Consider the following 15,804-nt stretch of genomic DNA (forward strand, 5'->3'; position numbering starts at 1 on the left):
CCTTTGTGAAATGATCAAGATAGCCTTCTTCAGTGAAATTCATAAAGAGCCTAAAACTGAAATGCTCCATTTTACATATGAGGCTTATCCTGCAGTCCCCTTTAAGTGCTGTAAGACAAGGAACACGGTGTACATGCAAGTCCATCTTGTTTTGAAATTTGGTCTTTTTTGAACTAATTGACCTAAGAGAAAGTAGGTCAGTAAAGGCCAAAAGAGACCATCAGATGTAGGACTGTAATGACTTCTCAATTGAATGGTCAAATGGCAAACAGCTAGCAAAACCAGAGCTCTACCCATATTAGTCCATGGGGGATACCAAACTCAGGCCAGAATGGCAGGGTTGAATTCGCCTCATTCCAAGGCGTCCTATACTTATTTTGGATCAGTGAAAGACAACTCCATGTCCTTCTTACTCCTCCTCCTCTCTTTTACTTTCTCTTGCTCTCTCTTTCCCTGCCAAACCTGATGCTGTGGCTATAGTTAGCCCACCCAGGCTAGTATATAAGAACCCTTCACGCCACCACTTACATGTCAGTCACATCGGCTTGGTGTAGGCTTCTCCTCTCTTGACCAACCCCAAAACTCCACATATCCTTGAGAGATGGTGAGTGTGTTTACACAGCTTCTCTAACTTAAGTGTTGAGGATTTGCTGCATGGAAAGGCAAACTTAAGGAGGATAAAAACACAAAACACTTTAAAAGAGCTAGATGTAAATTCAGTGACAACATTTGTTAATATTTGAGCAGAAGTTTGATGGATGGATTGAACTTTTTCTGTTCGTAACACGAGGGACAGCATAAGAGAGACTCATAATGACAAGATGCTTCTTGGTTACTTCAGTGCTAAAGTGTGAGGCTTGTTCAGGACATTGGACTGTGCCAATGAACCAGACAGTTTTATTGCATATGGTTCCTTGAGAGAGTATTGGGACTGAAACTGCTGAAGACCATAGGATATTATTTCAACAACAACCTGCCAAACCACAGCTTATAGTTTACCTTTCACAGTGTGTACATCATAAACTGAGGCACAAGCTAGATGCAGTGTTGACATGCTCTCATGTAACCAATCAGAGGAAATCTAACAGGAGTAGGGTTTACTCAAAACTACTTTATTTACATTTGTTAAAATGTTAGCAATTAGCGCTGAACATTTTGTACTAGTTGTTCTATTTGTTCTTAACCCATAGCTACGTATCTGAGGATGCTTGAGGAGCAGAGACCATTCTAGTGCAGCTCTAATTCTTAGGGATAAACCATGTGTTTTTTCTCTACCTTTAACTGTGTGTGTGTGTGTGTGTGTGTGTGTGTGTGTGTTTGTCCACAGGCACCCAAGAAGGCTAAGAGGAGGCAGCAGGCAGAGGGCGGCAGCTCCAACGTGTTCTCCATGTTTGAGCAGAGCCAGATCCAGGAGTACAAGGAGGTGAGGTCCTCTGATCATACTCTATACAACTAAGGCACTCTACAAAGTGATTCTCACCTCCACTTTACCTTAGAATTACCTCTTGCGGTGGAGAATAGACATCTTGTATTTGAATAGCTGAATAGCAAGGTACCAAATAGGGGGCATAATGTTAGATTTGGGAATAGGTATTAGTTCGGCTGCTGAAATCTAAGTAAATCACATGGTGTACAGCATGTCTCCTTGCACATTATCAATTTGGAGTCCAAGAGGGTCTCTTAAATGCCAGCGGCAAAAAATAAATCATGTAATGATAGCAAACACCTGGTTTCCTTTATCACTTCATTAACTTGCCTCACAAATATCAATCAAATGAAGTCATAATCAGAGTATGAATGATGTTTACATATCTTTTTAAGCCATTTTGTCTACCCTTGAGAACTTAAAAAGTTCTCATCAACGGAGAAGGTTCAGAGTCTTGGAACTGCTGATGAAAGCAATTTACACCCTCTCCCGTGTGTGTGGATGATCCCCCTGGAATGTGTTGCACAACAGCTGCCAGATCCAAACAGTAGTGCGCAACTACCAGAGACAAGAGAGTTATTTTAAAGTGTATCTTATGTAGCTTTACAAGAGAAAAAAATGATCTTTATGTTTACTTTACAGTGTATTTAAAATGACAAAATATCACAAAACATCACTAAAGAAAAGAACAAAAAATTAAAAAAAAAAAAACATAGTTTGTATCTCAGAATGGAGTTTAAATAATCTCTGAGGTACCTTGAAGAATCCTTCTGGGATTTTTGGAATTTATATAATCCTCCATTGAAGACTGCCCTTGAAGAAAGCGTAAAACTGTCCTTTGTCTGTTGCTTATTTTTAGAGATTATGATATTAACATTTTGAATGTAGGGAAAAAGAGAAAAAGTACAGGAGGGATAGAGTGGGATTTGCTGGAGACTCAGAGAGAGAATGTAACTGATCCCTTCGTCTTAAATGTCACCATGGTCCTGTCTTACATTCCGAGACCACCTTAGAAAGACAAGTGGGGAGCAGCTGCCTAGAGAACTCCTAATTTCAGTTCTCCAATTTCAGTGGGTCTTCATTAGAAATTTGGAACCAGAAGAAACACATGTCAAATTTATGTTGACAGATTAACTCTTCTTAATGACTCCTATTGAAACGTTTTATGTTTTACCACAGTCGTAAAGTCATGTTTACACAGAGAGTAAGACAGTGTGATTGAAAAGTATGCCTTTATGCTCTCTAAGGATAAGTCAGCATGTGTGTTAATGAAGTGCTGAGTAGGCTACATGACATTACAATCAGAAAAACAAACAGATACACCGAGCCAAATCACTTTAGCACTGGAAGGAGATGCCAGTACGACTAATATCTGGTATTTCCAACTTCAGTGTCTCAGTTCATAGACGTATTTACACTGTTTCTTCTCCTCCTCTCCTGTCCTCTCTCAGGCTTTCACAATCATTGACCAGAACAGGGATGGTATCATCAGCAAAGATGATCTGAGGGACGTCCTGGCCACCATGGGTCAGCTGAATGTGAAGAATGAGGAGCTGGAAGCCATGGTCAAGGAGGCCAGCGGCCCAATCAACTTCACCGTCTTCCTCACCATGTTCGGCGAGAAACTGAAGGGTTGGTCATCCATTCCTCGGAATTTGTAGTTTCATTTAGTCTAACATACAATGAGGTTCACATTACCCTTAGAGCTGAAAGACAGGTTCTTTCTCACTGTACTTATTCTTTCTGCCTTTCTCTCCTTATCTCGTTATCTCTTTAGGTGCTGATCCCGAGGATGTCATTGTGAGCGCTTTCAAGGTCCTGGACCCCGAGGGTACTGGCACCATCAAGAAGGAATTGTACGCAATTTTTCCCCTCACTCTTTCTCACTTTTCATAAATATTAGACTGACATTCAGTCTTCATGACAGTCTATAATGAAATCCTCTTTCCACTCCTTTCTTTCTCCACAGCCTGGAGGAGCTCCTGACCACCCAGTGTGACAGGTTTACCGCTGAGGAGGTGTGTATCTACTTTCTTTCTCTCTTTTATTCCCAAGTTAATACGGTAAACCTATCCTAAAGTCTAATTGTAGCATTTATGTTAACCATAAGTATAAATGCAAGTACATTTATTATTTAAATTTAAGGATATTTTATGAATTCTTTAACTGACATCATCTTTTTGAGACTGTCTCTTTCACGCCCGGGTAGTAATGTTTCTCTGTCTGTCTTTCTCCCTCAGATGACAAACCTGTGGGCTGCCTTCCCTCCAGATGTGGCTGGCAACGTAGACTACAAGAACATCTGCTACGTCATCACACACGGAGAGGAGAAGGAGGAAGAGTAAACACTCTTCATGTGCCGTCTCTCTGTACCTCTTTCACTCCCCACTCCATCATCTCTCTTTCATCGTTCCCCTTCTCCTCCATGGCTCGCTCATATTCTCTTTCTCTTTGGTCACACACCCTCTTGCTCACCTAAAGAAGGACTTGTCTCTGTCACTGAGATACTGAGCATAAGGGGGGATGGCTTTGGGGTCTGTATGTGAGTAGCAATGGAACATGTAGGATTATTTTTCAATAAAATAATCTTGTGTCATCAAAAACAATCTCTTTCTACCCTCTCTCTGCTTTGAAACACTCATCCTTTTCCTTGTCAACATCTTTTCTCTATATTTCTTTCTGTCTAGTCAAACAGTGCATGAATCATATCTACACTACTTTGTATGCATAGCGTCAGTGCAGTGTATACAGTGGTTAGCGATGAAGCCTTTTTTTCTTGGGTGCTATGGTGCATGCTCACCTGCTTATTTGAAACAAGTAAGGGGTTAGACCTGAAAAGGACTGTTTGCCTGGATTTACTGTGTGGAGCAGTACCTACCCTTATTCTTTTCATTTGAAGTGGAGTAAATTAAAAAAGAGGGGTGTTTTATTTTCTAAAATAGAATTCTCACCCCTCTTTCTTAATTCCTCTCATTCTTTTCCTGGATATAGAGAAAAAAGGAGAGGATGGAAATACGAGAAGGAAAAGTATTTCTACTTTTAAAGAACAACAACCTCTCAGATAGAGAGAGAGAAAGAGAAAGCTTGTGAAAGGGAGGATGAGACAGAGACAAAAGAAAACATCTTTGTCTCTTTCTTTTTCTCCTTTCATCCCTCCATTCCACGGTTTTCCCTTTCCTTCCATTTTCATGTCTTTCTCTCGATTTCATCTTTCTGTCATAAAAGCCTCTGTAACTGAACACATGAACTACGAATAAAAAACACTAAAGTCTTTCGTATCCTTGTCTCTTCTGGTGTCAATGGGTTTGTGGGAACTGGTTTAAGGTGGTCACTCGGACCTGTGCGACAGCTGCTTTCCAGTATCAGGCTATACGAACTCCAGTCAGCAGAGGGCAGTATAATCGAGGTTTTGAGTTGCGCTGCAAGCGCTATGCATACATAGTATGACAATGCACTGTACAGCACTGCACTACAAAACTGGACTGAACTACAGAAAATATGCATCTGTCCACAAATACTTGGAAAGATATCTACAAAATAATCCATGTTACCATTTTCAAAGGTGGAATATATCTGAAGTTCCAAGTTCTATCTTTTCTAATCATTGGCAAGTGTGGACACCACCTTTCTCTGTGTTAACAGCCTAAGCGGTGCGTAGGGACCCGTAGTATATTGTGACTAAGCTTGAGAGAGCCTTATGATAGCTAGAGAGGTATCACCTTTTGCCAAAACTGATGACAGCTCGAAGGTTTGGCTTCTTTTATAACGTTTATGATTAAAATTTTGGAATAACGTTTGGGAGCATTACAATTTACAATTTCGCATGGTATCTTTGGGTCCAATTTACAGTTATTGGTGTCAGGAAGGTGGCCTCACTTTTAAACTAAATTGGGTATCGCTGCATTAACTTAAGCTCCTCGTCTAACCTGCTCCCGAACAGGTTAAATCAAAACAAGTTTCTCTAAGCGCACGTAAACCCCACCTATTAATCAGTGAAAACCTCCCATCAATTTGCCTTGAAAATCCCGCGGGACACTCGCTTTATAAGATGTTCAAGGGTTTAAAACGTAAATATTAATTCAAGAATATTGCAGGGTTTAAAGTCAAGACAACACTAACTTTAGTCTGTGTGATTCTTCTGCATTTAATTGATGGTAAACCATGTGCACAAGGTTTGTATTACAAGCAGAGCATGGCGCACTTCTGTTCATTTTTTTCCCTCTATCCGTGTATTTTTGTGTTAATTCATTCAAAGGATTAGGCGAACCTCTGCAAAACATGGAGATTTCCTACGCTTGTGCCTCATGTTGAACTGCCGTAATCAGAAGAGGTGAACAATGCCATGCGTTGTAGGTGGCTCGGCGGGATCTACAAAGGGTTATAATCTAGTCATTGGCTCTTCCCCTGCTTACCTCCTTTTATTTCTTAGCCTGTTTGACATAAGACACGCACTCCACTCTCTCTATAAACCCAAAGGGTTAAGTCCTGACTGAGACCAAGGAAATCATAAGCTAATTCACTTACTACTGTATATACCGTCTTTATATTTGACCTGTTTCTGCTGACAAGACTGCCTAGCGAGAGTAAATGATTAAATAAGAAAACCAGTGTAAATAGGAACATTCTTTCAAATTCATGAGGCAGGACATCATGGCGATTCAATAAGTTTACTTCTACGTAGTGCATTGTTGCTTAGCAAGCTCGAACACGAATACTCGGTGTAGTGATGCCAGCTACTCTCAAAAAACGATTGAACTTCTGTCGTGGAATTGCCCTCACATGCGCTTAAGACGACTGAAACTGATGAAATTGTTGTGTTTGATTCTTGATGAGAATTACATACACCTTTATATCCACAGTACCCTCCAAAAATGTAAAGAAGTGAAAATAAAGAGATTTACTTTCATATATGTTTTAAAATAACTGTATTCAATAATTTTGAATAAAGCCCTGGAACACCAAATCATCGTGTATTTTGGATCATAATAATCTTTATTCTGTACTTGTTCTGTAGAAATGTATCTCAAAATGATTAATGAAGAATGTTTTTACAAGTCTGCTTAAGTTTTGATTTAGGCAAAGACGGTACCTCATAGGATATTTAATATATGTTTCCATTCTTTTTCGATTTTAAGACTGCTGAGTGAAGAGAACTGTCAAGACTGAAAACATTAGCTGTAACCCAATGGAATCCTGTGCATGAATCAGACATTCACAATAAGGTCAGAGTTCAGAAGATCAGAAAGCTAAAAGAAATCCTTGACTGAACTGAGGAACTCGTGATCAGTTATAAACTATTGTCGTGTCATTTGGATATCTAACAGATAGTGATTATGATATTTCTATTTTTGCACATAAAATATATTAAATGACGTTAACTTTTTTGTTGTTGTCTTCAAAGTCAGGAACCACCACGATCGAACTAATGACGTTTCTTTCACTGACATGCGCAGTACATTGATACTTCCGGGGTTTGCACTGACTGAAGTGAAACATCTCGGCCGTAAACTCTTTACATGTAACCACTGCCTGGGCACTCCGGGTGTAAAGGCTGTATGTACAGCAGGAGAAAGTGTATTTACCAGTATAAGTCACCACTTTTGCACAGTGACAATCTAAGGACCTGTCGAGGTCTGGTGGATATAATTACCATCATGTCGCGGTAATGCAGAAATCGTCTTGTTTGTTCTGAGGAGCCTGAAATGTCGAAATTGTCTCGTTGTGCCTCTTGATTGCGACGGGCCGACTGGCAATATTATGGCCTCGTGCACGCACCGCTGCACCACAGTTAGCCTCTTGGCTCTGACAGTTGTACTCCAGCTACTGTCTATCCCCACACATGCGTCCCAAGGCGATAAAGAGCCAGTTTATCGTGACTGCGTGAAACAGTGTGTTCGGACAAACTGCACCGGGGCCCGGCTCCGAGGATTCCAGTCTACCCAGCCGCCGTATATGGCGCTTACAGGTGAGGTATTTGATGACGCTTGTCTGTGTTGCTGCGTTCCCTGACTCCCTGCAGGTTGCTAACAGTTTCAACTTTGTTGGCTTCATTTCAAACTGAAGCTGCGGGAAACGTCAGCTGTGTATATATATCAAGATCGCGTCCTTCAATGTTAGGGTGCTGATGTTAAAGCGATCTTGAGTTATGTTATACAGATGTGGTCCAGAGAGCTCTTACATAGCTGTGTACATGATTATTTATGTAGCAACAACTGTTAGCTTGGCCTAAAGCTGAGGAGTGGGATTTGAACGGCGGCCACCAAAGTTCGTGTTAAATCGCAAAGTTTATTTTTCTTGTAGAAGATAAATGGCCGACTGGTCACGTTAACGTTTTTAGAAATCTTAGTCATATATGTGTTTTCGTAAATATATCGTTCAAACAATTTCAAAATAACAATAACATATAAAATTATAAGGCAGTGTTGAATCTTGTATTAACTCACATGTATAAAATGTTGATTGGGCATAGTTACACCCCTTGCTATCTAATCATGCTCCTATTTCCAGTTTTTCTGGTTTTTGGGGCCAATAGCAGGTGGTGTATTTGTCGATGCTGAGACACTATCAACAGGTGCAGGTCTCTTTGTTGCAGGTTGACAGTCTGATTTATCCCCCACTCAGGCTCTCAAAAGAGAAATAAAAAAAAGTGACCCCTCATCTTCATGCATGCTCTCTGTTACATTTTAAGACTATTTAAATAGTGTTCCAGTCATCCAAGTGATTGTATTACTTATCTCATGCCTATGTGATGATTTGATACATGATACAGTGTAAAACCCATAGAAACCTCCCCCCTGCCTTTGGTCTAATACCTGGATCTTTGTAATTGCCCTTTTGTCATGTAGCTATGTTTGAATCTTAATCCTATCTGTGTCTCCAGGCTGGACGTGTCGTGATGACTGCAGGTACCAATGTATGTGGACCACCGTTGGGCTCTACCAGGCTGAAGGGTACAGAGTTCCTCAATTTCACGGGAAGGTCTGTAAACAAATTCATGAATGAAAATTCTCACTGTACCTGAGTATAGGTCTGAACCATTTCATTAAAGAATGTAAAAAAAAGAAAAAAAAAACCCACCGTGAAACCTAAAAACGATACATTTCCCTTTAAAGGTGGATTCAGGGGAGAAAGTATTACATGTTCGAGTACCAACTGTAACATTGTCTGTCTGTCGTTGTTCTATCTCTCCTCCTCGGCTACCCTCAGTGGCCGTTTGCGAGGTTCCTGTGTTTTGAGGAGCCGGCGTCTGCCCTGGCTTCTCTGCTGAATGGCCTGGCCTGTCTGCTTATGTTGCTCCGTTATCGCAGCGCCGTGCCCAGACAGAGCCCCATGTACCACACCATCACAGCCTTCTCTCTGGTCAGTGTGTGTGTGTGTGTGTGAATGTGACTCAGTGTGGTGAAAGAGGATGTGATTATGATCTATAATTCACGCATGGTACTGTTTCACTCAGTACTGAAGGTCCTTTTTTTTTTTTTTCCAACTTGTTTTCTTCAGGTGTCTCTTAATGCTTGGTTCTGGTCTACGGTGTTCCACACACGAGATACTTACTTAACTGAGGTAATACTTCTCTAGAGTTACAGTGAGAATAGTATTTTACAATACTGTTTATAGGCAGTATAAAATTGTTGCGGTTGTGGCATGTGTTTTTTTCCCCCACTTGATCCACAGAAGTTACATGTTGATGGTTTTATAAGTGTGTATAATGAAGCTGTCTTTGAAACATTATTTCTGTTTCTATTTCTTATTTACATTATTTATTTCTTCTTTTTGTTTTGATTTGTTTTTGTGCTGAGGAGTACTTAATTATTGCCAGTGGTTAAGTAAGGGTTTATATATAAAATTAGAGCAGACTCATGTTCAGTGGGAGAAAAAATACCTTAAACTTTTATATTGATCTTCTGCAGAAGATGGACTACTTCTGTGCATCTGCAGTCATTCTTTACTCTATCTACTTGTGCTGCGTCAGGTATGTGATTGTTAACAAAAAAATGAGGGCACTCCATCTGAGACCACAGAAAAAATGATTTTAAAAAAATGAATCAAAAAAGTATTCTGTAAATATTGTTTTCAGCATCTGGTTTGTCGAAAGCACTTCACAGACAATGCTTAGTACAAGACAAATCTAATTAAATTGACATGATGCACTCCAGTGTGCAAGGTGTAGCGTCAGTTTTGTACAATGATAAAACAGTAGGAAGCTGTGGCTTTCAGTTTTGATCCTTCATCATTCCTCGTGTATTCCCAAAGACGATGATGATGGCACATTTCTCCACTCAGTCTAATCCGTCTTGTAAGACACAGATTTTGGGTGTGATCAGTTTACTTCACTTGTGCACGTCAAGCTGTTTTTACAAAATAATATTATGTTAATGTTTACCTATCGCTAACTATACAAAATTATTTGAGAACAATCTGACATGCTGGGTTGTCATGGTGTGTAATTTGAGATGTGATCAAACAAATCAAAATAACTGATTTTCTGCTGAGGCTGCTTAGGTGTGTTTGAGATTTTGGAATGTTATCACAATTATTCTAAAGCTGTGTAACTGAATGACACAGTCGGAGTGAAGTTTGGCATTTTTATTACAAAAATTTCCAAGTGTTTTAAACACAATTTCTGTGAATAGCTTTCTCATTTTAATGCTATACCTATGACTTGACTACTGACTCACTATTGACTGGTGAAATGTTATGACTGGATTGATGGTGGTGTTTGTTGCAGGACACTTGGACTGCGGAGGCCTGGCGTCTCCAGTATGGTGGGAGTCTTGCTCATTCTGGCATTTACCTCCCATGTGTCCTATCTGACCTTTGTCAGCTTTGACTATGGGTATAATATGGCTGCCAATGCTACCATCGGTAAGACACACACACACACACACACACACACACAGGACTTTGAGTGACATACAGAATATAATTGTTTCTGACAATAGGTATTGTTTCACTGAAAGAGGAAAAGATATTATATGACATCATTTATGGAGTATTTGATGGAATACTCAGAGTGGAATTGTGATGTCAAAGCTTCAGAGAATCTTTTACTGAGTGATTGTTTATTTTCGCAATTATGAGCATTACGCATTGTGATATGTACGTTAAAACTGAATAACCGGACAACATAACGCAGGAATTTTATTAGTCTATGAGCTCAAAACCTTGTCAATTACTGCATAATTGTGAAATTATGCACTGATTAACTAAAATTGTAAGCTAAAATTATGACACACATAACTATTCAAATATAAAAGAATTCATATGAAACACAGATAAAGCGCTAATCAAGGACTTGCACTACCATTTATCCATGCCCTTAAGGCCTTTTATATTAAGTTGGAGGAAATGAGAAATAATATATTATGCTGCTTTATAGACTTCATTTTTACAGCATATGTAACAGAGACAAGAGGGATAGGGAGGCTTAGCTGTCTGGCTCACCTGAGGGGATGTGGCTTATTGCTTTCCCTCAATCTGACAGCTACAGGTGCCAAAGGCTCCTCAGGGGCTTTCTGTGCATCAACTGGAAGCCTTTGAATGATTAATAAATTAGCCCCCCGCACATTTGTATTGAGCTGTATTTTAAATTATTCTTTAGAGAAATGTTAAGTAGAGAATGCCCATGGAATGATTCAGATGGGAGCCAGTATATTAGCTTCCTAATCCCTCCAAATTAAATACACCTTTAAGTAGTTTGGACAGGCTCTCTAACACAACCCAGCTGAATGCTGCTGCGTATGGAGCACTTGTTGGAAACTGTCAGAATTAGTAGTATTTTTTTTAATGTGAGATATGCAAAAAACAAACAAACAAAAAACCCCAAGTAGGATCAAAAGCAGACGTGCTGCCCTACAGGCAGAATTACCGGTGATATTGGCTGGAGTTAGTGCTGCTGTTGTCATTTGTGTCATGGATGTTTAAATAGCTCTTTAGTGCTTTTTAATGAGATTAAGGTAATGAGCTTTGAGAGGTTAAGCCCCTGTAGAACCCAGTAATGTAATAACTCCCAATAATGTAATGAAAATCTACACTTAACTCCATCAAAAATGTAATAAAACTACATAACTTGGCCAGTGTTGAAGTTACATGCCACCAATAATGTCGTAATGTTTTGGGAATGCATTGTTTTTGTAAGTTAGTCATTATTTTCAAATAGGCAATGCTATAATCATGTGTAATTATATGATGGTTTTTCATTTTTTTATTTGTGAATATTACACAGTGCTGCACTGCCATTGGTCTATGGTAGATGAAAACAGAGCTGAAGAGCCAAATCCATTTTCATCTACTCCTGTATCGCCATATGATAGTACATGTCTTATAGTACTATACATCCTTATTCTGTGTAGAGTAGTATGTATAGAGTATTATGGTGGAAAACCCAAGAAATCAGGTGGACATAACAGTGTATAGATGTGTATAGGACATAGCAGTGTATAGATGTGGGATAGTGTATATAGTGTATCTAAGCCCTCTGATAAGCCCTAAGTTAAGCACATTTTGTCTGATGTAGGCCTACCCATTCCATACTGCAAATTCGAAGTTCACTGAATAACCCATTGTACATACTACATTTCTCCCAGACAGACTCTCTCTTGCACTGTTTAGAGATAAAGTCCAAGTATTATGCACCACACCGCAAAAGTCTAAGCTCATCCCTCCTGAATGAGGCATACTAGTTGTCTCTGACTAGAAATGCCTCTGACATTTCAGACCTAACCCCCCCCCCCCACCCCCCCCCCCCCCCCCCCCCCCCCCCCTCCAATAAAATGAAATGATACACTTGCAAATACTTCTAGAAATTGAGGTATAGTGTTTTGTATTGATCTTGTATTTGTTATAAGGATTTCAGTGACCTGTCTACAAATAGGTGACATATCTAAGGTGAGCCCAAATTCATCAGCGTATGCTCCTGTGTTTTAAAATTGTTTTGGGAAGTCAGGATTAGATTATGGAACAAAAGAGACAGATGAGAGTGACTCTTAAGAAATGTTCTCACATCCAAATTAGCAAAGAATATAATATTTCACAGTGCTCAAGTATGCCCTGAACTTTCTTAATGACACTGGGGAGCAGGCCGTAGACTCCAAATCCAAGGAAAGCTTCATATTAATTTCATAGCACCACATAGTAAATTTCAAACCCTGACATCTAAATCAAACATTGTTTTTAGGATTATGTGTTGGGATTCTAATTGGAATGTTGTATATTTTAATTCTGTGTAGGTAGATGGTAGAACTGCACTCTGACATGAAGTAAACATATACTGTTTAGTCAGAAAAGAACAGATTTTATTCAGTGAATATGCTGCATTGTGAGAACAGACGATGCATTGTTTGCATTTGAACATTTGCATAAGTGCATTTCATTTCATCCTTAAATGACCTATAAAACAGTAGGTTAAAATGTCTGGATTATAGTTAAATTTGTCATAAACAGCCTTTTATTCAACAAAATGAACCTCAGCTCTTCAGAGTGGCTGATATCTTCATTTGCAGAAATTTTAAATGTGAATGGGAACTTTCTTTCTGGGTCCTGGTCTCGCTTTCTCTCTCCTTAAAAAGGGAGGGATGTTAAGATATGAGTGTTCTGAAACATTTTGAGATATCAAAAAAAGTAAGATACCCAAAATACATAGAGTAGAAATAAACTCACCTGCCTCTTCTACTTCCAGTATGCATCTCTGATTTGGTATCTACCAAAACTCAGATGTCTGAGCACAAGCCATGCTTTCATCCAATCAGCATGCTTGGCAAAGAGCTGTTTCAGTTTTAGAGCTATACCACTGCTGCGACCAGATCCTTTATACAACTTCATCATACTTATGGTACATTCATTTTCTGAATCCAGTCGCAGACTGGTAGCCAGCAAATCTCTTATGTAAATCCGTGATAGGAAAGATCTGGATCTAGATTTAGATTGTTGAAGAGATGAGAAACTCTGTTATTTGATGAGTAACTCTGTTAATATCCACAAATGAAAAATGAAAAACCATTATGTTATTACACATGATTAATTATTACACCTGATTATAGCATTGCCTATTTGAAAATAATGACTAACTTACAAAAATAATGCGTTCCCAAAGGGTTAACACATTACTGGTGGCATGTTACTACAACATTGACCAAGTTACTACACTACTGAGCAATTATTACATTACTGGGTTTTGCAAAAAATAAGGTTAACCCAGTAATGCAATAACCTCCCATTAAAGTAATAATTTATAACATTATTGCTACAAAGATTATTACATTATTGGAAAGTTATTACATTACCAGCTTTTATTACATATTTGATGGAGTTACGTGGAGATTTTTATTACGTTGTTGGGAGTTATTACATCATTAGGTTCTACAGCCCCTGATCTCGTTCCTTCTGTCTCTCTTTCTGTAGGAATGATAAACTTGCTCTGGTGGTTGTGCTGGTGCTGGCAGAACAGGCGGATATTGCCGTACTGGTGGAAGTGTGGTGTCGTGGTTCTCCTGCTCCATGGTCTGGCCCTGCTAGAGCTCCTCGATTTCCCGCCGCTCTTCTGGGTGCTGGACGCCCACGCTGTCTGGCACCTCAGCACCGTGCCCGTCCACTTCCTCTTCTACAGGTATCGTTTTTTTTTTTTCACCGTCGATATTATTTAGAAAATTGTGATGGGGAACAATACATGACTTTCACGGCTCTTGCTAATGAAAGCAGTAATATGTGATGGCAAGGTATTGTAGTGTTGTGTTTGTAAACCTGAATGATCTATTTTCTCTCTCTCTCTCTCTCTCTCTCTCTTTCTTTTCCTTTTTTTTTTTTTAAAAAAAACAAACTCTTGCACCATTTCAGTTTCCTGATAGATGATAGCCTGCACCTACTCAACACAGAGAAAACTGGGGTCAAACTGGAATAGGAGGATTAGGTCTCATCCCACCCCCTCCTCACACATTCCTCAAGTCAGGGCAAGTGGAAGCCAGAACGGGATGGGCCTCAATTTCCAGGATAGCCTGCATGATTCCTATTGCTGAAGTTGTGAATTTCATTACTGGCATTTTGTTTTTTCCTTTGCTCACTGTCAATGAGTTTATTTTCAAAAGGGTTTTTTTTTTCTTTTTTAAATATTCCGTTGTATTTCGTTTGAAACTTGATTGATGTTTGCATTCACTGAGCTTTGCCTTCAATAGAGTAGATATAAATTAGTTTTCACAAAACTTTATTCACACAGGCCTCTTATAAAAGAGTATTGCAAGTCTGACACTCCGTGTAAATCTGCACTGATATTCCCACCTTCTCTCCACAGGAGGTTTAAAAAAAATACTGTAGTGGAAAGTGAAACTGTGTGGCCTTGAATATGGTTTAGAGCTGTAACCTGAGTGAGCTTGGAAAAACGCTGAACCTTAGAGTTGAAGAAGTGCTGGATAAGTTGTGTGGAATGATCATACTGTGAGACAGTTAGTGCTTGTTTTTATGTTTAGACTAGGTATACCAGAAGCTACCAGGAAATTGTAGAATGAGTCACAGTGTTGTCTGGAACTACAACAATTGATGACACAAAAAAAGAATTGGTCATTCTGGCATCTTTTTTCAGCTGGGCAAGTCTAAAACAACACAGTTCTCTTAGAGGAAATACAAGGCAATGGCTCAGTCTTAACTGAAATTTAAAGCTCTATAAATTCAAATTGGGGCATGAGGAGTGTAGCATAGCTGTGACTCCCTCAGCCAACGTGCAGGATAAATAATTCAGTGGTAAAAGTCAATGCCAAACTAGTGTCAGTGGAATTTTGACAATGAAGAGTTAGGACACAGTTCATTACTTTAACTGGAGACTTTAACTGTCACCCTCTTGCCTTTAATTTTGCTCTTTTATAAGTTCTGGGATTTTCTTATGGCTGCTTTATTTTCTTTATTTTCAGTGCTTTCTCTCAGACAGTTTCTCAGTTGTTTTGTTGTGATGATTTGGCCATCATGTGCTTTATTTTATTGTGTGAATTGATTTTCAGGGTTTTTAAGGGTGTGTGACTATCCACTGGTTTAACTTCCTTTCGTCACAGTACCTTCAGAGTGTATAGAAAGGAGAGGGATTCATGATATTAGATAGAAGGGGAAATTTATATTGAAGAAAAGGGATTTGAATCAGAGTGTGCGTGTGCGTGTGTCTGTGTGTGCGTTTGCACGTGTGCGTCCATCCGTGCTTGCATGTATTTCCCTTTCTTCCAGAGCAGCTAATACTAACACATCCCTAAACAGATGGCTCTGTTATTCTGTCTCTGTTATACCTTTTAAGTCTCCCTCCCATCCATGACTCTGTTACCATCAGGTGTGTGTATTTGTGCATGTGCATGTGTGCGTTTTAATGTATGTGTGCGTTGTAATCTAACATGTGATGAAGCAAACCCCTT

General features: G+C 39.3%; 2 protein-coding genes across 4 annotated transcripts; both read left to right on the forward strand.

The window, feature by feature from the left end:
• The first annotated feature begins 601 nt into the window (after positions 1-601).
• mylpfb (myosin light chain, phosphorylatable, fast skeletal muscle b) lies at positions 602-3,771 on the forward strand. Its single transcript, XM_030773235.1, has 6 exons — positions 602-610; positions 1,328-1,423; positions 2,878-3,058; positions 3,204-3,282; positions 3,396-3,444; positions 3,667-3,771. Exons 1-6 carry the CDS (start codon positions 602-604, stop codon positions 3,769-3,771), a joined length of 519 nt encoding a protein of 172 aa, XP_030629095.1.
• Positions 3,772-7,011: 3,240 nt separating this feature from the next.
• Positions 7,012-14,482, forward strand: pgap3 (post-GPI attachment to proteins phospholipase 3). 3 transcript variants are annotated; one of them, XM_030775627.1, is made up of 8 exons: positions 7,012-7,391; positions 8,307-8,404; positions 8,633-8,785; positions 8,924-8,986; positions 9,334-9,395; positions 10,152-10,288; positions 13,823-14,027; positions 14,255-14,482. In XM_030775627.1, the coding sequence occupies exons 1-8, from the start codon at positions 7,184-7,186 to the stop codon at positions 14,316-14,318; spliced, it is 990 nt and encodes a 329-aa protein (XP_030631487.1). In that variant the 5' UTR covers positions 7,012-7,183; the 3' UTR covers positions 14,319-14,482. The 3 variants fall into 3 exon arrangements, with proteins under 3 accessions (XP_030631487.1, XP_030631488.1, XP_030631489.1); XM_030775628.1 differs by lacking the exon at positions 8,924-8,986; XM_030775629.1 differs by lacking the exon at positions 8,633-8,785.
• Positions 14,483-15,804: the final 1,322 nt, after the last annotated feature.

The sequence above is a fragment of the Chanos chanos genome, chromosome 5 (assembly GCF_902362185.1).
Source record: "Chanos chanos chromosome 5, fChaCha1.1, whole genome shotgun sequence".
NCBI classification, from domain to species: domain Eukaryota; kingdom Metazoa; phylum Chordata; class Actinopteri; order Gonorynchiformes; family Chanidae; genus Chanos; species Chanos chanos.